Here is a 24721-nt window from a genome sequence, read left to right as displayed (position 1 = left end):
GGCTATTGAATTAGGAGTCTTCTGCACTCCTTAGCTCATTCTAAAACGATGAACTCTACCAGACACAAAACTCCCATGAAACGTGCAGGTTTCTAAAATAATCTCTTCTTCCAGTATTGCTTTTTTAATGTGATTGAGCACTTATCGTTCTGTGATGTTTTGTGGCAAGCTAAGCAGGAAAACCCATCTGCTCTTTCTATCTCTCATTATTTATAAAACTCATATAAAACCCTCTCCCTCTTATCCTTCTTTCCAAACTAAAATATATCCATCTTCTTAAGTCGGTTTGTTTTTAGACACAGTGAATTCCATGCCTCTGTAGGATGAAATTATTACATTATGTTAATTTGCAGCTTATCATGATCCCATTGACTGAAAACTTTGCAGTCAGGAAATCCTAAATGAGTAGCACAACAGTACACAAAAATTCAGATTATTTAGCATCAAAGGAGCAGTCAATCTTATAATATGAATTTCAGGATGTACATATAATTTCAGCAATCACTAAAAATTAAAGAATAGGATATTAAAATTTCAAAATTTGGTGTAACTCTATTACTGACTCTTTAATTTATACTGACCTACAGCATGAAACGCTTCTGAAAGCATTACCCACAACAAACCAGTTAGGACGCAAAAAAAAACCCACGACCATCAAAACAGGAGAGTTTTCCTGCTACTGCTCAGGCTCGGGGCTTCACTTCTGGAATGAGTACCCTGCCAGGAGAGACCTGGCTCTGAGGCCTCTGTTTGTGTCAGCATTTGGAGACATGAGAACATCTCCCAGATGTTGCAATGCCACGGGTGGCATTGCACATACCAATGAACGAGAGCTTTGAACACAACATAGATAAATGCAAGACAATGGGAACCCTCTTACCCTCAAAAAACACACATGTGGACACACTAACTTACTTGTGAGATCATTTTGGAAAGATGAATCAGTGGCTATCTCGGAAGAATGTGTGAAGAGAGTCTCTGTTGCGAAGCCCGCGCTGCCAACTGAGGCATTGACTGTCCCACTCTGGTCTGCTGAAGCCGGCCAAATCGGCTCTGAAAAGCTGGCGGTCTCTGTGTAGGAAGCGGAGCTCTCTGTGCTATGGGCCAGATCACCGCTTGTCACCTGCGTCCCCTCTCCACCACCAGCTAACGTGGCTGAACGGTACAAGGGATCAGTGTAGGGGCTGGAAATCTCTTCCTCCATACTCAAGCTGCTGGGGGAATGATGGCTGCTTCCCACAGCTGAAATAGGATTGAAAATCAGGTGTTAGATTTTACCACCACAGATCAGACAGCACTCTTGAGCTCTATAGCAATTCTAGTTTGAAATGCAGATTAATAAAATTGCACATATAAATACAGATTAAACACAGATTAGCTAGTCCTCACATATCTATTACCTTAAATACAGATTTAACATACAAAGCGTACTCCAAGCGAAGAGGAGTGTTTAAATATACAGGCACAATCAGCACCCTTAGAGTCACAGTGGCATATTTAGGCTACTTATAATTGTCATCCCAACCCAGGCAGGTATTAGATGTCTCCTGTAGCAAGAAGATACAGGACACATTCCTGAGACTGCTTCTGTTAAACACTAACAGCTGCAGACACATAATACCAATGAGCTGAAGCACCATAGCTTGTAAATAACATCCACAACACCCACAACAGCTCTGAATGGTGTTGGTGGAAACATCAGCCCATGGAAGAGCTGGGGGGAGAGGGAAGGGGGCTTTGTCCTAATTCAGCCACGACTGTGAAGTTCAGAAAGACTCACTGGAAGGTTCACCGGAGGCTGAGAAGTAGGTGGAGACTCTGGATGAAAGGGTGACCTTGGGCTCTGTGTACCCTGCATAGTCAGAGGAGACGTGTCCCCCTCCAGACCATGCTGGGAAGGATGGGAGAGGGCCAGAGTGGGGCTCTCCGACCGTGCCCGGGTGGGATGTGGGGCTTTCCACTTCTGTGCTCCATGTGCCACGGTTAGCTTCATCCTGAGATGTGCCCCTCCCCACGGGTGGAGAGCACGGTCAAGACATACGTAGTCTCAGTAGGAACATCAGAAAGCCACCGCCCTCTCTCCGGAACTGCAAAGCAAAGACAGACATACATACATATATTTATTATATTATTATCCCTGGCCAGGGAGTGCAGGATGTGCTGGCTCTTAGAAAAAGGCAGAATTTTAAATGTAGGGAGAAAAATAAATAAATAATAATAATAATAAAAAAAAAAAAGATGCTTGAAAACTTCACGCTGGAATATTAAGAGCTGTGCAGTAGGAACCCAGCTGAATTCATGCTTGAGTTCAACCACTTGCTCTACGTACATGTGGCCCTGAGAAGCTGCCAGGCTGTCTGCACCCTGGCAAAAGAAGTGTTGCCTCAATGCAGAGGTGAATAACTCACCAGCCCTGCAATGCTCAAGCTTTCTTCATCAAAAACTGGGGTTATTAATATGGAAAATCTAGCTTAAAACCAGAAAGCAAGGGTAGGAACTTGGATGAGGGGCCCTTCATGGCAAATCAGGAACCCACACAACCCACCTGAAGCACTTGGTGAGGATGAAGGCACCAAAACACCAGGAGGAAACACGGGCAGTGGCTTTGTTGGAAGCTCAATGAGGTCAGCATTGCTCTGTGAAATCTCTCTCTGCCTCCTGGGCTCTGTCACTGAGGAAAGCAGAAGGACAATGTCCAGGGAGCTGGTGCTGGCTTGAGCAGGAGCAGAGCTGCCTGTGCTGGTGTCCACCATGGGCTCCACAGTCCTCTCCCCATCACTGGTGACTGTCACGGAGCTGGGCATGCTGGTCCGAAGAGTATCAGGCAGGCTTCGTCCCCTGGCTGATGTTATAGCTCCTTCGGCTGGAAAACGACAAAGCAAAAAGGGTTTATACGTATTAAAGTATAAGCAGATAGGCACACCCTCTTCCCTCACCGCCCTCAGGAAGATACAAGGTGGGAGAAGATTTAAACCTGGAGAAGATGCCAGTTGCAAAGACAAGCCTTTCCAACCTGAGGATCGGGGAGAAGGCTGCTCACAGGACAGCACCCTGAAGAGGGCACCAAAAACAAGGGGTGGGAGCACTGGTGTGCTCACCGACCTTCCACACTGCTCCAGTCTGTCCTGTGTGCCCCGTGATGCCCGTGGCAAAGTGAGATGGGGCTACAGCACCCTGTAACTCCCTGGTACCTGAAACAAAGCACGGCTGTGCTGGACGGGATCCATAAATATTGCATTCGTTTGCCTGGGTGGAGTCAGGGCTGACCGGCCTTGTCTCCCACACAGCCAGCAGGCCTGCCGTGAAATGGCACTACCTCAGAAACCACAATAAAGCCGGGAGCTAGGCGGCTCATTGCAATAAGGCTGGGCTTTTCTGGTGACTATATGCAAAAATTAGCTAACGTTCACTGAAACATTCCTCCATAACACCTGATAGCATTGTCCAGCACCTTGTAACGTCCCCTCACTCCTCCACACAGCGGGTATTTGAGGCCTACGGGGTCAAAGCTCACCTGTGGCAGCGCTGCCTAAGGCAGATGATGACAAGTGGGTGAGCAGTGGGGCTGTGGAGGATACGATGGCACCCGTGCCACCACCAGCTTCTGCTCCCACAGATGGGCCAGGGGACCGGGTCCGGTCTGGAGAGGCGATGGTTGCCGTACCAGAGGTGGAAATCTCTGCTGCATGGGCCAGGCCGGTGCTGGCTGGCAGAGACCTTAACGTCCTCCCGGCACCTCTGGTGGCTGTCGTGGACATGGAGGAGCTGGTGGCGTCAAAATCAGTTCTCCTCTCCGTTGTCAGGATGCTGAATGACGCAAGGCTGCTTCCAGTAGCTAAGATACGATCAAGAAAAAAAATACATATGTAAAACTTTAAATAAACAAATGAGCTTTCTTCCAGTAGCACCCAGAGGCAGTGAGTACATGCACAGGTAGAAGAATATGAGAAGACATAAATCCAGGGAAAACAGGAAATTTCCAAAGATGTGACTCCTTCCCATAGAAATCTGTCTCATAAAAAAATGTGTTTTGATGCCAGGAAAAGTGCTGTTATGTAAAAACTGCTGAACGACTATGCCTTGCACTTGATTTCACCATTAAGTGCCTGAGGGCACTCCTTGCTGCTAGAACAAACACATATCCTAACAACCCAGAAAAGGCACGAGTTTAGTTCAGACCAGGCACAACGCTGAGCAGTGTGTGAAGGTCATGGCTGAAGAAGTGGGCTCAGATTCCTTTAGCACCACAGCAGGGTCAAGGAGCACAGAATGGCCTGAAGGACCTCAGAGACCACATCCAAAGCTGCCTTAAATCCGTTGAGCTGGTTCCATTTCTGAGAAGCAGCATGGTCCATTGGGTACAACGCAGGACCTGAAGCCTAGTCCCCGGCACTGCAGGGACATGATTGAATCCCCACGTGCTTAGTTCCCTTGCTTATGAAATTGCAATAACAACTAGAAATGGTAAAAAAAAAATTACCATGATTTGAAAATAACTTATTTTTCTTGGCCTAAGGAAACTTTTCATGGGTGCCTTTTAGGTAAAAACACTAAACCAAATTTTTTCCTCAAGAAAGAGCTGAATTCCTTCAGACCCAGAAATCATGCTACATCCTTCTTAACAGTATATTCGACATAGTTGTAATGTTTTGTGATATATAGGTAGTGCAGGATAAAATAACTACCCTTCTTCTACTCCCCATAAAAATAGGACTTCACCTCTAACTCGAGCTCACCTGTAGGACCTTCTGCAGGAGAGTGAGAGTGTGGCAGCAAAGGGTCTTCCACAGGCTGGCTGAAACCTGTGGTCTCTCTGGCCCCACGCGCTCCATAGGTCGCTCTTACAGGAGAGGTTGGTGAGGATCCGATGGTGCCCGAGGTCCTGGACACGCCACGGCTGGGAGCAGAGACTTCTGTCGCCCATCGGCTGCTGTTTGTGACAGACCTTGGTAGCCTCCCTCCGCTCCCGGTGGCAGTGGCTGAAACGTAAGCACTGGTGGTAGAGGAAGCTGAGGTTTCTTTGTCTGCCGTCGATGTGTCAGTTGGTTGGCGGCTGCTTCTGATGCCTAAGATAGGATAAAAACAGATTTGACTTACGCATACAGAGCTGCACATATGATGAGTGATCTTTTTTTCATATGTATTTATAAACAATGGCTGCTTTTCTCAGTATGGGAACTTCAATAGCAACTAGGGCACCGCTACTTTGCAGTTTTTCAAAACTGAAAACAATTTCCACCCTTCCCCTAGTCCCAGTGCAGCTGGTAATAAAAATACACATACATCCAACAGTGACTGATGGTGATACCTATGGGAAAAAAATGAAGATCAGGGATGCAAAACCTGCTCCAGCCACAAAGCAGGCATCTTTCAGACTAACCACATTACCTGTAAAAACATGTTCAGAGGCAGACAGCAAGCTGGTGAGCTCCTGGGGATGCTCAGTGAGGTCTGTGTCTCCCTGCCAGCCATCAGTTTGGTGTGCCTTGGCCACCGAGGAGGACAAGGTCTGTCCCAAACTGCTGGAGGGGTCAGGGCTGGTGGCAGAGCTCAAGGGGGACCCCAGTGTTCCCACAGCCACACTGGCGAGTGCGGGGGGCACATCCGAGCGCAGCATTGCCTCTCCTGTGGCTGGGATGCTCTTGGGTCCATGACTGCTGTGAAAAGCTGAAAAAGCAGAGAGGAAATAGAAAACCTCATAAACTAAAACAGCTGGGTAGGTTTCGTCCCGGTATCACTAGGTACAGACAACGTATGTGTGAATATTCAATACGGAAATATTTACTACTGGGAAATCATTAGGACAAGGAAAAAATGGTTTCTACATAGGAACTCCTGAAGTAATTGCTTGCAAAATTCAACTGAAAGTTTTCAACAAAAAATCTATCCTCCTCTTCCAACAAGAATAATATTTATCCATACTTTCACTTCTGTGAAATGTTTTTAAATGTACAGAATGTGCCAAGCACAATATTATTCCTCCTTTCTTTAAAATAGAAAGGATGTATTTTTTTTTTTATAAAGACTCTTTAAATAATGTTCTGAGTTATACAGCTAACTATCAAAACTCACACGTGGCAGCGCTGCCCGAGGCAGATGACGGAGTGGGTGAGCAGCGGGGCTGTGGAGGATACGATGGCACCCGTGCCACCACCAGCTTCTGCTCCCACAGATGGGCCAGGGGACTGGGTCCGATCTGGAGAGGCGATGGTTTCCGTACCAGAGGTGGAAATCTCTGCTGCATGGGCCAGGCCGGTGCTGGCTGGCAGAGACCTTAACGTCCTCCCGGCACCTCTGGTGGCTGTCGTGGACATGGAGACACTGGTGGTGTGAAACCCCCAAATTCTCTTCTCTGATGCTGAGCTGTTGGACGGCTGGTAGCTGCTTCCAGCGGCTACGGCACAATAAAAGAGCTGGATTTATATGTATGAAATTATAAACAGATGGATCCATTTTCTTCCCAGATGCTTACACTGCACGTATGGATATTAAGCAAAGGAAGTTTTCAATCTGGACAAAATGCTCTTTTGGAAAGGCATGAATCCCCTCCTCCATTCAGGAAGACCCGAGTTACTGCATGTGCAAGAACCGTGGCTTGCCGCCACGAGAGCACCGCGCTGAAGCCCCCATGGAAAAGTCTACAAATGGTGGAGTAACCAGCTTGCCTGCTCCAGGCTTCCCAAAGCCAGGCGAGATGTGGAAGGCCCAGGGAAGGTCAACCAAGGAGGCTGCAGATGTTGGGGCTGATCTGTGTTCCCCACAGGACCCCTGTGGGGAACCCGTTATCGGGTCTGAAGCACAGGGCCCTGCTGCGGTGTGGTTTGAGTGGGAAGCTGGGCTTTGCTCTGCAGCCAGCAGTGGGCCAGCGGGGAGATTGTGCTGCTGTGGGCCCCCACCCTGATGAAAAGGTACTGATAAGGTCCCAAGGTTCTACCTGCCTTTTTTTTTTTGGGTAATGGAAAATGTTGGTTTTTTTGATCAAATGCTTTTTCGTGGTCTCTGCCAGGAATTTCAGCTAACCATCAGAACAATAACAAGCACTGAAATAAATAAATAAATCAGCATTTCTGTGGAAAGCTCAGATTTTCCATAAAATAGCCCATAACTGTCCTTAGAAGGCAGTAGGAACCATACACACCCCTACTCCTGTAGCAAGCAAATGCTTGTGATCATGGGCACTGCTTGTGCATCTGAAAGCTTCTCAGGCACGTAACCAGCACCACACCACGGGGGAGAGGAAAGGTAGTGCCTGGGCAAGGAGTGTGGTGGGAGAAGGTCCCTGGCTTCCAGAGATATTTTAGAGATACAACACGGAACCGTGGGCCAGCAGAGCTCACCTCTGGAAGTGTTTTCGGAGGCAGGCAATGCTGTAAGCGAAGGGCTTGCAGAGCTCCCCGTGGCATCCCCAGAGCGCAGCGTGGCACTGCTCACACCAGTCTGGGTGCTGGGAGCATGGTGGGAAGACGAGGGCTGCCCCGGGGAGCCAGGCACGGGGGTGCTGGGGAGCACCCTATGAGACCGTGAAGCTGGGGACGAGGACCAGGCTGGCCCCGCTGTTGGCATCGTCTCTGTGTCTGCAGGGTCTCCAGGAGAAGCCAGCGCCCTCTTGCCTCTCACCTGGCTTCCAGCAGCTACAAAGAGCAAGAAAGAAGAGAAATGAATATTCCTGCTGACCAGGTTAACGTGTCTCGGATGGGGTTGCAGCAGCATCACCCACAGCGGTACCCAGCACTATGACATGCAGTAAGTAAGGTCACAGCAGCATTGCCCACATTTCCTCTAATTCTCGTAGCACGTGCAGCTAGAGGGACTGCTGGGAACAGAGGGCTTCTGTCATCAAAAAAGGGATTTCTGCCATCAAAAAAGGGATGTCAGGATTTCAAAATTTGTCTGCATTTGTCTACAGGGCAAGAGAAACCCAGACTTTTTTAAAACCACTACAAATGTGCGAGGCGTGGAGTGCTCCCACCAGGACAAAGAGTAGCTGGCAGCCGGAGCAGCTGCCTGGGATGTGACAGCTCCCGTTCAAGTCCTCAAAGGGGGAAAAATGAGGAACGAAAAAATTTAAGACAACCTTTACATTCCTATCCCAGTGAGACACTTATTTCACCCAGAGGTGTTAAGAAAAAAGTGGAAATGGGGACAGGGCAATCAGCACAGCCCCGTCCTGCTGGTGTGGGAACCTGAGCTTCAGCACTCACCGGGAGGGGGACTGCTCGCTGTGCCCCCCGCTCCTGGCAGGGGGAAGGCCCCAGTGCTGGTGGGGGAACCGAAATGGTCTGCCCCTGGCTCCCTGCTGCTGGCCAGCATCGTCACAAGCTCCACGTCACCCACGAGAGAGCTGGAAGTCCTCATTGCCGTGTCCGAAATTCTCCTCGCCTGATGGCTGTCAATGACTGAAAGGAATAACGAGGAAAAATTAAAATCCCATCAGTGCTGGATGTGCAGGCTCGGCTTGCTGCAGTAACAGCGAGGCCAAACTCTGAGCTCATTTGCACTAGAGAAAAAGCTGCATAATCAAAACACAGCCATGAAATTTATTTTTGGATTCACACCAGTGTGAATTAGACCAGTCAGCGGTGCCAAACATCGAAACCCATCTCTAGGTGCAGGAGCAGTGCCACTCAACACCCTCATGCTTTTTGTGTGTGATAGGAGGAATAAATCTTTAAAGAAAAAAAAGGAAAAAGGAAAAAGGAAAAAGGAAAAAGGAAAAAGGAAAAAGGAAAAAGGAAAAAGGAAAAAGGAAAAAGGAAAAAGGAAAAAAAAAGGAAAAAGGAAAAAGGAAAAAGGAAAAAGGAAAAAGGAAAAAGGAAAAAGGAAAAAGGAAAAAGGAAAAAGGAAAAAGGAAAAAGGAAAAAGGAAAAAGGAAAAAGGAAAAAGGAAAAAGGAAAAAGGAAAAAAAAAGAAAAGAAAAAAAGAAAAAAGAAAAAAGAAAAAGCCTTAAGCAAATAACCACTGGAGATTCACGTGGTGTGGCCAGCCAGAGCTGGTGCCAGGCACCACGTGCCCATCATAGGACAAAGGGGAGAAACTTATGGAGAGGATTACACCGGCCATCCAGGCACTGCCGCACCCTAAGGTGAGGAGCATTTTGGCATAACAGTGCCAGTGTCTATCAGAACTTAACAAACAAGATAGGGAAGAGGTTTGATCTTCAGGTCTGTTTTCTGTGAGCTAAGGTGGCCAGAGCCCCCATTCCACCCCAAAAGACTTGGGCTGTTGCTCCTGCGAAAAGGCCGCTCCAAACTCCCACCTCCGCCCTCACCCAGAAGTGTTTCCTCAATTCGACAGAAAACGAACAAACAAGTTTGCAGAATAAATGCTTGTTCCCAGGCCAGCACCACCCTTTAGCTCAGTTTGCTCTGCCCTCAAAGCGCTTGCTGCCCGCCGTGCCCATGTGCTACCAGCAGCAAGCTCCCCCCTCCTTGCACAAGGGCCTGCGGTATCTTGGGGATGCAGAACTGCCTTCTCCCAGGAAAGGCAACAGGCATTACACGCTCTACGGGATTTCCAAAAGCCACAAGCACCTCCAGAACACAAACTCATCTCCCCGCCAGGCTCCGGACAAGGGCTGAGGCTGTGGCTCAGCACCCAGCAGCAGTTTGGGGAGCGCTCTCCTCCCTCCATCTGCTATAGCTTCGTTGGGAACTCACCAGGAAGAACGGAGACACCTTTTGGTAGCTCAGCCTGCAGGTCGCGGTGGGATGCTTGCTGCCCTCCCTTGCAAGTCAGTACCTGGCCTGTAACTGCAGCCCACGAGTCCGCCCGCTGCCGAAAACTCCGGGTGTGCTGGAGGGCAGCACAACAGCTTTCTCTCCCTTCCCCTCTCCATGAAAGCTTTAAAAAAGAAAAGCGAAGCAGCAGCAGCCGCTGGAAGGAACCCTTTTGGGCTGGGCAGACCTCCGGAGACCCACAACCACCACAACCTCTCTCCTTGACTCGCCTGGAGAGATGACCCTCCCTGGGGAGGATGGGCCAGATGCAAAGTTCTTCCAACAAACCACGCATGGGAGCACCTGGCCTCCTCCGTTCACCGAAGGCTTACAGCAGGGCAGCCTGTTAGCTCGGGTACAGACCCGTCACCACTCATTTTGTCGCACGCTAAGCTGCCAACTGGGTTCTGCCTCTTAACTCCCCACGACCACGGCTGTAAAGAGAAATATTTTACTTCCAGCCCAAAGCCGTCACGCCACCTGCGGGCCCAGTGTTTGCATTTCCCGTTAAAACCAGCAGTGCTGCTCCCCAGGCAGAGCGGGGCTGGGAGCTCCTTTTTCTTTGCAAGCAATAACAAGGCAGCTGGTTTGGGGGAGCCGAGTTACGGCGTGGCCAGGACAAACAGATCAGGTTCCAGCAGATTTCCCAAGGCCCTGGCTTGGCTGGACCTTGTGAAACTGCTGGAAACGTGCAGTGACCTGCTGGGGACCGGTGATTTTGGGTGTCCAGCCACGCCGTGAGCGATCAAGGCACTGCCCCGGCCAGGAGGTGACTGCTGCAGGGACGGCAAAGGCTCAGCCCTGGCCACGTCCTCAGCCGTGGGACAGCACGATACCAAAAACCACGACGCTGCAAGCGTTCAGCAGCGGCTGTGCCACCTCACAGGCACCCTCGGGAGGGCTGTGGCCACCCCAGGACCATCCAAGGGCGATGTGAACACACAGCAGCCTCCCCAAGAGGCAGCGCAGCCACAACTGCGGAGCCCACATCTGCGGGGTTGCATCATCTCAGCATCACCCCAGGCTCGGGGTGGGGAAAAAAGTCATCTAAACTTAGAAAACTCCCGGCTGGCCGGAGGCAAAGCTGTGGGCTCGAGGGAGGAGGAGGAGAAGCAGGGGCAGAGCCGCAGGCAGGGCAGCGGGGGGCACGGTGGCTGCCGGCCCCCGGGCGCTGCGTTGGGAAGCGCAGCTGCGGATGTCGGGATGAAGGGCGGAGGCCGGTTCGGAGCCAAGCGAGGTTGTGTGAACAAAAGCCGCAGCCCTAAATCTGGACCGTCCAGGGCGCACTGGGATTTTCAATTTCCTTCCTTGTTCTTGCCCTGAAAGGAGCAGCCCGAGGCAGGGGGGAGGAGGAAAACTGGAGCTTAAAAAAAAAAATAAAAAATGTTCGTGCTTGAGACCGGTCAGCTCAGCGTAAACACGCCGATAATATTGCTTCAAGCAGGTCCCTCGTGTGCACTAAGCACGGGAAGAATGCAAGAGGTTTTTAACCACATGCACTTAACCCTTTTTACTAATTCTTTCTAATTTTCTCTCCGGCATCACGGCTCCCTCTCCCCTCCACAACGAGGAATAAATAGGGAGGATTTATCCAGCCACCAAAGGTGACCGACGCTTTAATACAGCAGCTCGGGATGGAGCTTAACACCAGCCACAGCCCTGCAGGCTGCGAGTTTCGAGGTCCCTGGCGTGGGTGGCAGCAGCTGGGATTTCAGCGTCTGTCTGTCTGTGTCCATCTGCCTGTGCTGCCCCGGGGCTGGGGACAGCGGTGTGGTCCTTGTGGGGCTGCTGCGTGGGACCACGACAGGATGAAGAGGGCTGCTTTTGCTTCCTACCCTTTTTAGTGGCTCCACGCTCATGATCCCAAAGCCCAGGGATCTGAGATAACGTAAGAGAAGAAAAAAAATCAGTAATTGCTCTCAGAGCAGCACCATGGAGCAGCAAAGAGCAGGTACTCCGAAACGAAGAGCACACACCAGTCAGAGTCGCTCCCAAAGGCCAAGGACAAAACATGTGCTGTGGAGGGACAGGATGCCGTCCTGCTTACCCAGTGCTTTCCAGCCTTTCAGTTTTGGTGTCTGAAGCACTGCTCCGTGGAGGCACAACCTCCCAGGCCTCAGCTCAAGCCTAGGAAACCTGCATTTTGTGCTCAACTTGCTCAGACAATTTGGGTTTAATCCCCAGGTCCCTAGGATCCCATGGACCCATATTTCTGGAAACCCACCATCCCAGGGCTCAGAGCAGCGACTTAAGCCTCTGGTCACAAGGTCTGGCTTTTGTACAGCTTTTGGCAATTGAATTAACAAAAAAAAAAAAAGTCCTGTTTTACTGTTGAATCTTTGGAAAACACTTTCAAATACGAGCCCACTTCTAATAGCAATAAGCCGTCTCGTGACTACCCGCACTTCCCAGAAGACCCCATACCCATGCAGAAACTCCACTAAAAACTCCCTGAGCAAGAACCAGGCAGCTTGCAGACACTTAATTCCCTCTTAAAGTCCTCCAGGCTTTTCTGCTGCAGCGGTGCAAGAGGAAAAGTCACCCACGCACTACTCCTCGCTCCTCTTTCCAGGGATTTAAGGTCCCCTCAAAGCTTTCTCGGGCGGGAAGGCAGCGGCAGGGCCACCAGCGCAGGCGAGGGCAGAGCCAAGCCATGCTGGACCCAGGCTGTTGTCGGTGTAACTCCTGCTCCCATCCGAGGGCAGTGCTGCTGGAGACTGTCAGACGGCGCGGGGAGGAAGTCTGCTGGCAGGGCTCCACCGCAGCCGAGTTGCTAGGTCACTGGAACAATAAAAAGGCAAGAAAAAACATCCTGGCTGCAAAAAAGAAAGGAAAAAAAAAGGGGGAAAAAAATGAAAAAAAAAAATTCTATGGCAGCTCCACCAGCGTGCACAGTGCTGGCGAAGGGGGGACGAAATGAGGCTTGGGAGAGCGGGACAATGCCACTGCTGGCTTTTATAAGCACGCGAGTTCATTTATAACCGGCCCTTTCTCACACAAATAAGGAAATAATAGAAACAAGGGGTTTGTCTGCAAGCCTTGCAATTGTTAAAAATCTCACATGGGGCTCACCAGAACAATATTTCAGGGGAAGCCAGCCCACTGCTGGTACGGCGAGATTAATTACCCTCTGAATGCTACCGAGGGCATCACCCCGCATTGTGCAGCCTCCTGCAGCACTCCAGCCCCCCAGCAGCTGCCCCCACGCATTTAAGCGGGCACGAGGTGGTCCTGGGGCTCCGGCTCCTCCGAAAGGAAAGGCGAGAGTAGCTCAGAAGTTGCAGGACCAAATTTTGCTTTCTGAGCATTTAATTTATTTCAGGGCCAGGAGGGAGCATTAGCTCATTCTGCCTGACCTCATGTGTAGCAGAAGTCACCGAACGGAGCTTATTTACTCCTGACATAAGCTCAGTGCCTTGGATCAGGCTTAAACGGAGCTTGCAGGGGAAAAAAGAATAAGCTATGGGTATTCATGGGCTGGCGTGGATACCAAGAGGGCTGCTTGGTTTGGGACGCTGTGTTTTCCCCTGCGAGGGGCAGGACGGTAAGACCTTTAGCCGGGATATGGGCTGTGGCCCACAGGGGAGAATAAAGCAGCTCGGTTTGACCCAGAGCCATGGAAGAAGTGGCACAAGTGCCACCTAAAGCAGCCAGAGCCACTGGCAGAAGTTCCTCAGAAAAGCCCAGCGCCCTTCAGCAAGCGATGCACAGGCCCCCAGGGAGCATCCACAGCTGAGGCAGCAGTGGCAGCCGTCAGCCCCAGGACCTGGGGACCACAGGCATCGCTTTGCAGTCTAAAAAAAAAAAAAAGCGCGATATTTCCACGTCAAACCCTGGAAGCAAAACAAGCAGGAGCTCTGAGAGCTGCTTCCCGCAGCCGGGAGGGACAACAAGCAGGAAAGCCACCACCCTGCCAAGGAAACCCTTCCCGCGGGTGCCAACTGCACCAGCACAGCTCCCCCAGGAAAGGGGAGTGGGTGCCACTGAACTGGGGTCAAAGGCTTGGTCCCATGTTGGGGTTTAAAAAGGATTGTGCTTTCATATGTGTGTGTGTGTATATATATATATATATATATATATATATATATATACTTTTAGAGGGGTTTTCTAAGCAGCATCTCACTGGGAGGGGAGGACAAGTTCTACGGTCACTGGATAGGAATGGGTTTGGGAGCAGACGGCCAACCCAGGAGCTCAGTAACCAAAGGATGTAGCAGGGACAAGAGGGATGAAGATCCCAAGGCCACCAAGGGTGGATGCATGTTGGAGATGCTCAGATACAAGGCTCGCTGGCTTCCTCCTCCATCTGGGCTAGCAAAACTCAGAACCACCCCAAGGGTGAGTAAGAAAAAATAAATTAATTAAAAAGCTTAAAGAGAAATGGATCCCCTAAAGAGATGAGGGCTCCTGCCTCCCTTCCCCCACCCGCCACGAAAGGACGATGATCTAAATCGCATTTCCTCGATGACACCGTGCCGAGCGGCCACCAGCCGCAGCAATAGCAGGGCTCAGGATGGTGCTGCGCCTCCTTCTTCCCAGGGACGAGCCAGCTCCTTCCCCGGGGCACATGGACACCAGCCCTGCTCCCCCCCACTGCACCGACACCACCGGTTCCTCCCATGGGGATGGGATTCTCCCAGTTTTGGCTCCGTGGAGTGGGACGCTGGGGGTGATGGAGAAGGGCAGGGTCGGGGAGCAGACCCATGCCCACAGCCTTGGTATGTGCCTGCAGAGCAGGGACTGCCATGGGCTTAGGTCTAGCCACCCCGTGTCCCTCAGAATAAAACCTTCGCGGTTACTCTGCACTCTCTGATCAAGTTTCCTCCCTAAGAAACATCCCTTCAAAGGGCTTTTATCTGCAGGGTTGGCTGCTGCTTTCATACCGCAGCCCCATTCTGCATCTGTTGAAAGAGCTGATAACGTCCCCAAAAGAATTAACATTTAGATCTTAGTCCTGTAACCCAATCCCAAGCTGGCAATGATGAATGTTCAATGCCTAAAGCTCCTCAGGGGTATTTTCCTTTGAGCTCTTCCAAGCCCGTACCAGGGGTGAGGAGCTCTCTAAGGATGTCTTTGTGAGCCACAGCTACTGAAACCCTGCTCCGTGTCCTGCAGACACAGACACAATTGTGCCCAGCTCCAACCCAGAGATAAAGGATGAGTTACAAGGGCAGGATTGTGCTCCACAATCGGGGCCCTTGATTCTGGCATACAAGAAAAGCAAATCACGCGCAGTTTGTTTGCTGAGGCTTCCCCTCCTGGAAATACACTCGCAGCACTGTGCTAGGACTTAGCCCAGCACACAAGGTTGCATTCCTCCCTTTTGTGCTCCCTCCTGACACTGCTCAGCTACCTCCACTTGTCAGCTCGAGAGATCTCACAAGTTGTGCAGGGACAAACCTGGCCAGCACTTGTACGTGGTATCGTTCCTCCCAGAAGGTTTAACTTCTGGCTGCTACAGTTTCCCTGATAAGAAAGTGTTTTCTTACCTGGGATGGCACCGATGCAGTGGAACCACTGTTCAGAGACGCTGTGAAACACTTCCCCTTGAAAACATGTTAGATAAACATCTTTTGGGGCGATCCTACAAGGGGAGATGCTTTCAGCTCCCTTTCAGACCTGCCTTGTGCTTTTACAGAGAGCTCAAAACCGAAACCAAACTCCGAACCTCTCAAACACCCAAGCTCCAACCGGTCCCAGCCTCCTCCCCTCAATGTACACATACTCCAAAAAGTGCTGTCCTCCCCTGCTGGGCTGCAGCACCCTGCCACGAGGCTACCATCGGTTCTGCGGCCACATCCCCAGCACAGCGATGCTCACCGCGGTGTGACGTTTCACGCCGGTCCTCGGGGCTTAAGAGATTTTCCGCCAGAGGAAGGGTGTTAACGGCAGCGTCCCGGCAAGCGGTGACGCGGGTAATTGTGCCCTGCAGGCCCGGATTCCTCCTGCTGCCCCAGCCGGTGCCTTTTAAGCAAGCGCGGGGCCGGGGAGCTGCCTGCATGGGTGGCAGCGAAGCCCAAAGCTCCAGGAGAGCAAATCCTGCACTTCGCAGGCCCCCGCCTGCACAGCCACTGCAGGGCGACCTTGCAGCCCTGCCCTGCACCTGGGGGAGCCTTTGCTTGTGATGAGCAAGTTCCTCCTGAAAAGGTTTTACTTTGATGTTTCGGTTTCAAGCACGCAGGCTGCTTTAGGAATAAGAGGTACGGATGTACATGAAAACCCCTGGGTGAATCCCACCAAAAACACAGCAGCAAAACGAAGCCCTCCTTTGTTAGCCCCAAGGAGGTTGCCCATCAGTCCCAAAGCCCCTGCACGGGTTTTTTTTTCCATGGTCTGGACATCCCAGAGGGAACCTCGGGGAAGCAGATCTGGAAATGCTGTGCGCCTTACTACAGGCAGGAGGTAGGCCTGGTCTCCGCTACAGCCTCTCAAATCCCTGACACCACATCATGAGGAAAAATGATGGGAAAAATGCCCCAAAGGTGCACGTGCTGGCTCTGGGGGTATCACCACGACTATCCCTTGTCCTCTGGGAGATGCAGGGACCCCAGGACAGCCACCAACCTGGCCCAGTGAACCCCTCCTGGGACCCACGGCCACTTCTACCCCGGCAGGTAACATCGCTCCCCAGCTGACTTCACACCTGAGCTAAATCAGCTTCAGGCATTTTTCCCCAAAGGTCACCGGTGAGAAGCTCGCTGCCATTCTAATTGCTGTGCAAACAGTTATTAGCTTTTGGGTTTAGGTTTTTGTTTTCCTCAAACATCTCCGCAGTCACCTCAGCCGGCTGGATCCAAGCGGTGAGCCGGGAGCCCGAGACCCGCAGCAGGGCAGTGCTCGGTCATGTCATGAACAAGGTGGCTGTCCTCACGAAAGCAGCTTTAAAAACCCTTTCAAGCTTCACGTCAAAGTGCCAAGGCCACCACAAGGTGCCCACAACACCGGGCAGAAAACAGCTGCGTTTGCTCCCAGCCTTCCTGTGGCATTGCCCCACGCTTCCAGCACCAGCGCACTCTTTGCTGGCCTTCCCTTCTCCCGGTGGAGCGAGGCCATTGCAGTGGCCGAGCTGCTCTTGTGCTTCCAATGTATGCACACAGCACGGCCAACAGGAATGGCTAAAACTGCCCCTCAAACGCCCCAGAGACCAGCTTTGCACTTGTGCTGCTTTTAAATACAACCAGCCTGCACTTCTCGTCTGTCTCCTGGATTCGCAGCTCACGGTTTTTTTCTACCACCTCCACAGCCAGCAGCTCTCTTTCTCCCCCTCTAAGCGATTCTCCTGTAACGACAGCCCCAGGAGTCGGGGCTTTCAGGAGAGAAAGCCAAACCTTCCGAGGCACTCAGCACAGATCAGGACTTTTGGCAGCAGCGGCCCATCGCCCACAGCCGAGATGCTGAGTGCAGCTGGGGCGATGCTCCAGTAACCGCCTGCAAAACCAGTTAGCAAATGACTCGGCGTAGGGACGCAGATTTAAATACAGTTCTACACCTCCCGAGGAGCCCCACCTGCACGGGGCACAGGCAATGAAGAATTCCTCGTGGAACTGGACGGGGACACCACAGCGAGCCCTGCCTGGGGGAAACGGGTTGGCTTTTGCACTTCGGACACTTAATAAAAGGCTTTCTTATTCCTCGTGCATTTTATCCTGGCTTCTGAAGAGACAAAGCACGTGAGACAGCTTCATCTGAGCAACTTATCACACCTTCCCTCGTGTGGCTTTGCCCAAACACTGACAGCTCTAAGAACGAACCACCTTCCCCCCCCAGCTTCACACAAGCACACTTTTGACCCCAGCATCCCCACCAGTGAAACCCGGCAGGTGTTTCACCTTCCTGCAGCTGCTCCCACCCCTGCTCCTTCTTCAGGACCAGGGTGACTGCCACCACATACAGCACCCAGCTAGCACAAAGAGGCGATTAACAGCAAAGAAGGGATGGGACCCAGCATCCTGAAACCTGCACTGGAAACCGCAGAGCATCCTGACCCTAGGAGGTCCTCATTTCAAGCAGGAGCCGGTTCTCATTCCCACTTTGCCATATGATTTCCTGAGCACCCCGGCAGACAAGCTTTGACACTGCTCTAACGCAGGCAACGGCAACGCGGGCAGCTTGGAGGAGCTGAAGTTTACAGAGCTTCCTTTCCTCGAGGGAACTGCATTTTTCTAAGATTATATTATTACTTGGGCTGGTCGCTCAGTAATGCAACATCATTTCCCTTTTGGGTGGGAAAGTTCTCTCCTTGTCCTCTGACTCGAATGATTTCAGCCCGAAAGGATGACTGCAAACTCGCTGCATAATCGAAGAGCCGAAAGGGAACCGTGCCCCTGGCTGCAGCAGCGGGATGCTGTGGTACAACACACGGGCATTAAAAATGTAGGGCCAGTCGTGCGCACACCCCAGCTGCACAAATGCAGAAGAGGGTGAGAGGGAAAGGTGGCCAGACGTGACAAAACCACTTTCTACTGCTGTGCACCTACAGACTTCATTCTTTCACTGAGCCTGTGCTCGCAGCCCACTTGCATGTGCTCTGGCTGAATATCTCAGCAAATGAAGCTCTGGTATTTATGGAAACAGCAAATTACAATGCAAATGTTGCAAAAGTGCTCAGAGAAATAAAAATTTGAATTTGTAATCAGGCCTATTTCCACTGAAAATTGGATTCTGCCTTTTATGCTCAGCCGATCAGGAAAGAGAAAAACACACTGTATGACCTACATCTTCAATCGAATGTAAATAACAGGGCCTGGGTTTGGGGTATTAGAGGCTCGTGACAAGCTTGCTCACCAGCTGCAGACTATGGATTATCTATCGGGCGTTATCAGGGGAATATAATGAACAAGCAACCTTTCATTTGCCCGGAGCACCTGCTGACCCTCTGGACAGCCAAACCGCCCTTAAATCTTCCTTGCACCACTCTGACAGCAGAGAGACGCTAGAGCAGGTGCCGGGTTTTGGCCGTGCTTCAGGATGCATTTTCATGTTGCAAGAAGGCAAATTTTTGACCTTTTCATGGAAATAATTCTTTATTCTGCCTGGGCTTGGTCTCTGCTCTCACCCAGAGGACGGCTCAGTGCTGGGGTGGGCAGCTGGCAAGTCAAAGCGACCCACGGCCAGCACAGCTGACCTACCATGGCTTCTCTTTTTTTCATTTCCATTTCCTACCGGGGAGCATTTCTGACCACCAGCCCTAAAACTGGGACCTGTAATGTGGGAAAGAAGCTCCAGAGGACTTCCAGGATGGGTAGGAACTCTGCTGCTCGAAATGAAGCAGCATCAGAGGCTTTTGACACCGAAAATCACATCCCCTGGGGAGGGTCCCCGCCGCCCAGTGGGGTTGGCCACAGCCAGCGGAGGTGCTGCAGCAGCTGCCCGCCTCCCTCGGCTTCCCAGCCACACGAAATAATTACAGCAAATTAAATTATCTGTCTGAAGTGGCGATCGCGGCTTGGGAAGAGAGATGTGCGAATGGCTGCTGAAGCGCTGCACTCGCGAGAGGCACGGACCAGCTCCAGCAGTTTGCTACAAGGAAACAAAAACTTCAGGTGAGCCGAGCACAACTGCGCCTTTCCTCCTCCTTTTCTGAAACCACTTCTTTTTTTTTTCTCTCTCATTTCTTTTACGCTCTTCATTCTGTACCCCGAAGGAGCAGAGCTAAACCTATGCAACCCCAGGGACCTCTCGGCCCACAAAATAAATTCAGCACCCCTCCTGTGCCACCAGCTGTCCCCTGACATGGTGCCGAAGCTCGCCGGCAGCATCCTACACCGCTCTGCAGCAGCACGACCGCACGGACAGCTGGGCTTCTGCCCCCGCAGAGCCACCCGATACGTACCGGAAAGTCTGAGGCAGATTTGGAGGCAACACAGCACTTTTGTGCGAACAGGCATCCTCGTGAACCTCTTCCTTTGCTCCTATATCTGCTTCTTCCACCCACAGACAGTTTCAGAGGAGGAAAGTTAATGAATAGGTGAGCGAGTGCAGAGCGTGTGCCCCTCTGCCAGGGCAGGAGGCTCCTGACAGCCAGCCTGGCTCTCCCGGGCTGCAGGCAACGCTGGTTCCTTCTTGGGTGATCTCCTGCCTCATTTCCCGGCCTCACGCTGGGGAAGCTGCAAGGAAAGGCGGCAGCTGGCAGGGGAAGGAGGGAGAAAGGACAGGAGGGAAGGCACAGATGGCAGAAAAGCAGATTGAGTCATCAGGGCAGCCGCACGGCTGGCGTCCCCACCGGGCACCAGTGCTGACAGAGGGCTGTGGGGAGGTGTGGGGAGAAAAGGGACGTTGTAGGAGCAGGGGGAGGATTCGCAGAGCCAGAGACCCCATCCACAGGGACCTCATCAGGGGCTCAGTGCCACCTCTGCCCTCCCCACGGCACCACTGTGATGGCCTCTGCGGGGGCGCAGCGGGAGCAGCAGCATTTGCCAAAGGGGTGGCCACGTGCCATGCACCCCATGCACCAAGGGAAACAGAGGTGTGTTATTCCCATTTTACAGGTGGGAAACCTGCAATAATGAGACCAGAAGGAGGCAGAGCTCCTGACTGAGCCCACATATGCCCCAACTCGGTGGCACCCATCGGGTTGCCTGTCTCCAATGCAAAACAGCTGCCAGGGAGAATCCCATGGTGGGCTTTGACACCAGCACCTCCTATCCCCATCCTTCCCGCTCCCCAGGTCACTTTTTTTTTTTTTCCACTCCGGCCTCCTCTCCCCAGGCTCAGCCTGCCCTTCGAACAACAAGCAGGAGCCACCTGCACTGCGGGGCCGTGCCACACGCATTCAGAGGCACGGGCAGGCCAGGGAGGGCAGTCGGGCTCCCCAAGCCCACTTGTACTCGCGCTGCTATCTGCTCGCGGATAAAGGGCCGCTGCCTCCCAACCTCAGAGCTGTCTCGAAGCCGCCCGAGATGTAATCTGTGTTTCCACGTAGCGGCGGAGCAACGGGTTCACAAGAAACGTTCCCCCCTTCAAACAAACATTTTCAAAGAACTCCTCAGAGCGGTGCAAGCGCCGACGAGACAGACAGCGGGGCTTTCTGCAGGTCGGCCTGAAAGCGGTTCAGGAGATCCCGTCCCACCGCGCCACTTCTCTTGACTGACACAAGCATAGAGCTGTAGCTAACAGCGAGTGAACTGCAGCTGTCGGGACACCCCGTAATTTATTATGCCATTTGCTCTGGATCGAGCTACTACTGTGCTATTTATCACTGCTCCTGGCTCGGGGCTGACGTGATTCACGAGCACCTGTAGCTGCCGGCAGAGCAAACTGCAGAGCCCCATGCCCCCGGCCAGACCCAGGGTTTTGCAGCACGAGGACAGCCAGCTCGGGCTTTTCAGGCTCGAACAAAGGAAACGCATTCCTCCGCCGGCTCTCAGGAGCCATCAAGGTCACAGGAAAAGATGCCAGATAGGAATCTGAGGTGAAATTGAATATATTTTTTTTTTCTATCCGGCAAGGGATCTGCAAAGGCTCTCGTCAAATAACAGCTGAGAACTTTGCAGGCAGTTGCAGATTTTGCCTCCGCGAGCCTCACAGCAGGAAAAGCAGTGTTGTTTTCACCACTTCTGGAGGGAGAACTGACTCGAAGTGGCACTGAGAGCTCTGTAGCTGGGCCGGGAAGGGGCCCAAATCTCCCTAATTTCAGCGCGGTATCCTGGTCACCAGGCTGCTCTCACAAACACTGTCAGCAGCTTTAATGCACTGCAGGGTGCATCCCAGCCGGGATCCCCAGCCAAACACCTTGCATAGCGTGGGCACATCCTACAAAGGCACACTTCGGCTACCCAAAGACAACCAAAACATTACAAATGTAGTTTTGCCGCATTTCCTGAAGTTTCACAACTTGAGTTTTATAAACCGAACCCTACATACCAAAGCATGGTACTCTCCTCACATCAGGAACTAAGCCAAAACTCGGCGATCCATCCCAGGCAGGTGATCAGCCGTCCGGACCCGAAACCCACACAGGTCTGTGTTGACGTGCTGGATTTCCTTCGCCCACCTGCAGCCGCCCAGCACCAGCTCCCCCAGCGCATCAGGACTTAGTCACCCTGCGAGCCCTGTCTCTTCTTGGCACGTGGGTAAACCCGCTCACCAGGAGATGAAGCGAGCTCTGCTTTTCCCACAAAAACACCCAGCCTACCCGCTCCCTGTGCTGAAACCAGCCCCGGCATCACCTGCAAAGCACCACGCCAGTCCCCGCTCCCGGTCGCAGATGTGGCAGGCGAGGAAAGCCGCGACTTTGCAGGTGACCGATGTGCCGCTTTGGGGTGACACAGAGACACCCTGACGCACCTGTCCCACGCGTGGCGTGGGCTCGGTGCCCACCCGTGCACCCACGTCCCCTTCGCAGCTTTCCCCCCTGGCTCCTTCCACCTCTGGAAGGATCCCAGCACCCGGGGGGCTCCGGGAAGTCCCACGGAGCGGGGCAGGGGGCTCGGATAAAGCCCCCAGGACGAAGCCACCAGTGTGTCCCCCCGTCCCCATCCCGTCCCCACTCACCGGGGCGGCCGGCGTGTCCCGCGGCGGGCGGCGAGCAGGGGCGGCCGAGGCGGCTGCGAGGCGATGGAAGAGGAGGAGGAGGAGGAGGAGGAGGAGGAAGGCGCCGGAGAGGGGGTGCGATGGGCAGCGACCCGGCCGGCGGGGCCAGCCCCAGCCCCAGCAGCAGCAGCAGGGTGCAGGCTGCCGGCATGGCGCTGGGGACGGGACGGGGAGGAAGAGGAGGAGGAGGACGAAGGGGGGCTCACATGCCCGCCGGGGGACGGGGCCAGGCCGGCGGGGGGGTGCCCATAGCGCCCGGGGGAGGGGGGGGGGGGGCCGGCCAGCGGCGACGGCAGCCCGCGGCCAAGTGCCGGCGGCCGAAAGTAAAAGGGCAGGCGGCCGAGGCTCCTCCTCGAGCCTGACATCACCCGGCGCGGCCCCGCACGGCTCGGCACGGCCCCCCCCGCATCCCTCCCCCGGGCCGGCCCCGCTCCTGCGCTGCTTTGACCCCGGCCTGGCCTCCCCCGGGCACCCCGCACCGGGGGGGGGGGGGGGGGGGGGGGGGTGTGAAGCCCAGGTCCCCCGGGGGGGCACCGCCGAAGCGGCTCCGAGCCGAGCCCGGGGGGCGTCGGGCAGCCCCCAGGCTCCAGCCCCCTCCCGGCTCTGCGCCTACGAGCCCCTGCCAAGTAACTTTGAAAGCTTTTACTGGTTCCACAGCGAAGCCGCTGGCTTTTCCAGGCCGGCAGCGGCTTTCTGAGGCTGCGGCTTCTTGCGGGGGTGAGTTCCCAGGCTGGGCTGCACGGGAGGCAAAGGATTTCCCTTTATTGTTCTGAAATTCCCCTTCCTCGCCCCGCGCTCCTGGTTCGGCGAGAGCACAACACCGCGGAGCTGGGGCTCGGCCCTGGCTGCTGGCAGCCCCAAGGAGCCTGGTCGCAGTGTCCCCACCGAGCCCTCCATCCCCACCAGCAGCACCCCGTCCTTGGCAGCCTCTCCCTCCTGGGATGCTTGCACGCCCTTTGCTTTCCCCCCCGAGCTATATATTTCAGGTTCAGGCTGAATTTCCCCCAGCCAAGCAGAATCTGGTGCTCTGAACTCGGCTGGCAAGCAACAACCCACCGAATCCAGGACCAACCACCGATTTGGTCTGCACCCCCTGCTCCCTCTTTCTCCCTTCACCAAGAGAGAAGCAAGCAGCCGGCTACCAAACATAAACTCTCCTGAAGGCCTCTTTCCACCCAAAAGGTGGCACTGATGAGCCCACACAAGCACGCGAATGACAGGGGCTTGTCAGGGGCTTGTTAGTCCCGGACACAGGGATTTGGCATCCCGTTACTATGGGTTTCTCTGAAATGAACCGGCATATCGCAACCCCGCTTCTAATTACGCAAGGCAACATCCCAGCCCTGGCAGCTGGGGCCACCTGAGCGACCCAGAAGCTGCAGGCAGCTGCCAGCAAGCTGCGTGGTCTGCACAGGACATCCTTGGGGTCCTGCAGCCTACGCCAAGGGACTCACCCGTACCTTACAGAACGGGTCGCCTAAAAAAAGGCTTCCTCCTCAGTGTGATGGAGATACCCACACTCAGCGAAGCGATGTGCCATCAGGAGTTAAAGCTGCTGTGAGGAGGAGCTGTAAAGTAGCTTGCTACTTTGGGAGAAGGCCCAGGGAATGCAGAGCAGCAGCTCAAATAGCTGGGGGATATCTTTTCGCATGAAGTGCACGACTCCCCGTTACCAACTCCTACAACAATAAGCATTCTGCATCCTCTGAAGCTGTAAATCCAGCAAGCAGGAAGCGCGGGATCGAATGCTCTTCCAACAAGTCTCAATAAATTCTTCCTACTGTTTTACTCAACAGGCACGTTGAGAACAAAATCAGCAGCGCGTGAATGCAAAATAAACGTCGCTGAAAGAACAACCTTGAGGAAGACGGGGTTGGTATCGGATGTCCCCACCTCGTGGTGTCCCTGCGGTGCACAGCAGGGCCCCCGCCATGCCCTGCCACTGCCTACAACACCCAGGCTGGGACAAAAGCACCGTGATGGGAGCTGGTACCATTAAACGAGCGTTTACCATACAGAAAAAGCTATCCCCGCTCTCTGTTGCGGCTCCAGTCACAAGTAGCGTGTTATTCACAGGCACCTGGAAAGGAAGCGCCGATGTCCAGGCTGTTTCGTACTTCCCAAACACAATCCCTTCCCCCACCAGCTGCCCAATTTGCCAAGGCCTCGTGGCTGTAAATGCCAAGCTACCGCCTTTTCCTGCCATGTCACTTCAGTCCTACCTTTGCCGCTTCAATGAGGAATGTCTTCACACCGAAGAAGCCAACTCATGATGAGCTCCACTATTTTTGAGGTCCAGCTCACCAAATGAGCTCATTCACTTCTCCCCGCGTGGCCCCAAGCTGTGCGTCCCCGTGGCATTGTACATGGCACCAGCACTCGTGGCAGGGCCGCATCCTGCTCCCCAGTAATGGGAGATTTAAATGCATGGTATTCATTTCCCCAGGAGTCAGAAGGACCAGGCAAACCCTGAT

The 24721-nt window shown here is 53.2% G+C and overlaps 1 protein-coding gene across 1 annotated transcript in view; it reads right to left on the bottom strand.

Moving 5' to 3' along the window:
* The window catches only part of HEG1 (heart development protein with EGF like domains 1), a 51639-nt gene that overhangs the window by 23266 nt on the left and 3652 nt on the right, over positions 1 to 24721 (bottom strand). Inside the window, 10 exon segments of the mRNA XM_066999977.1 lie at positions 916 to 1242; positions 1781 to 2006; positions 2008 to 2087; positions 2546 to 2863; positions 3515 to 3835; positions 4737 to 5066; positions 5389 to 5695; positions 6102 to 6394; positions 7338 to 7631; positions 8202 to 8396. Coding sequence (XP_066856078.1) covers positions 916 to 1242; positions 1781 to 2006; positions 2008 to 2087; positions 2546 to 2863; positions 3515 to 3835; positions 4737 to 5066; positions 5389 to 5695; positions 6102 to 6394; positions 7338 to 7631; positions 8202 to 8396 — 2691 coding nt within the window.

This window comes from Anser cygnoides, chromosome 6, assembly GCF_040182565.1.
Source record: "Anser cygnoides isolate HZ-2024a breed goose chromosome 6, Taihu_goose_T2T_genome, whole genome shotgun sequence".
Lineage (NCBI taxonomy): Eukaryota > Metazoa > Chordata > Aves > Anseriformes > Anatidae > Anser > Anser cygnoides.
Note: the sequence above shows the minus strand (reverse complement) of the source record. Positions and strands in the feature narration are given on the sequence as shown.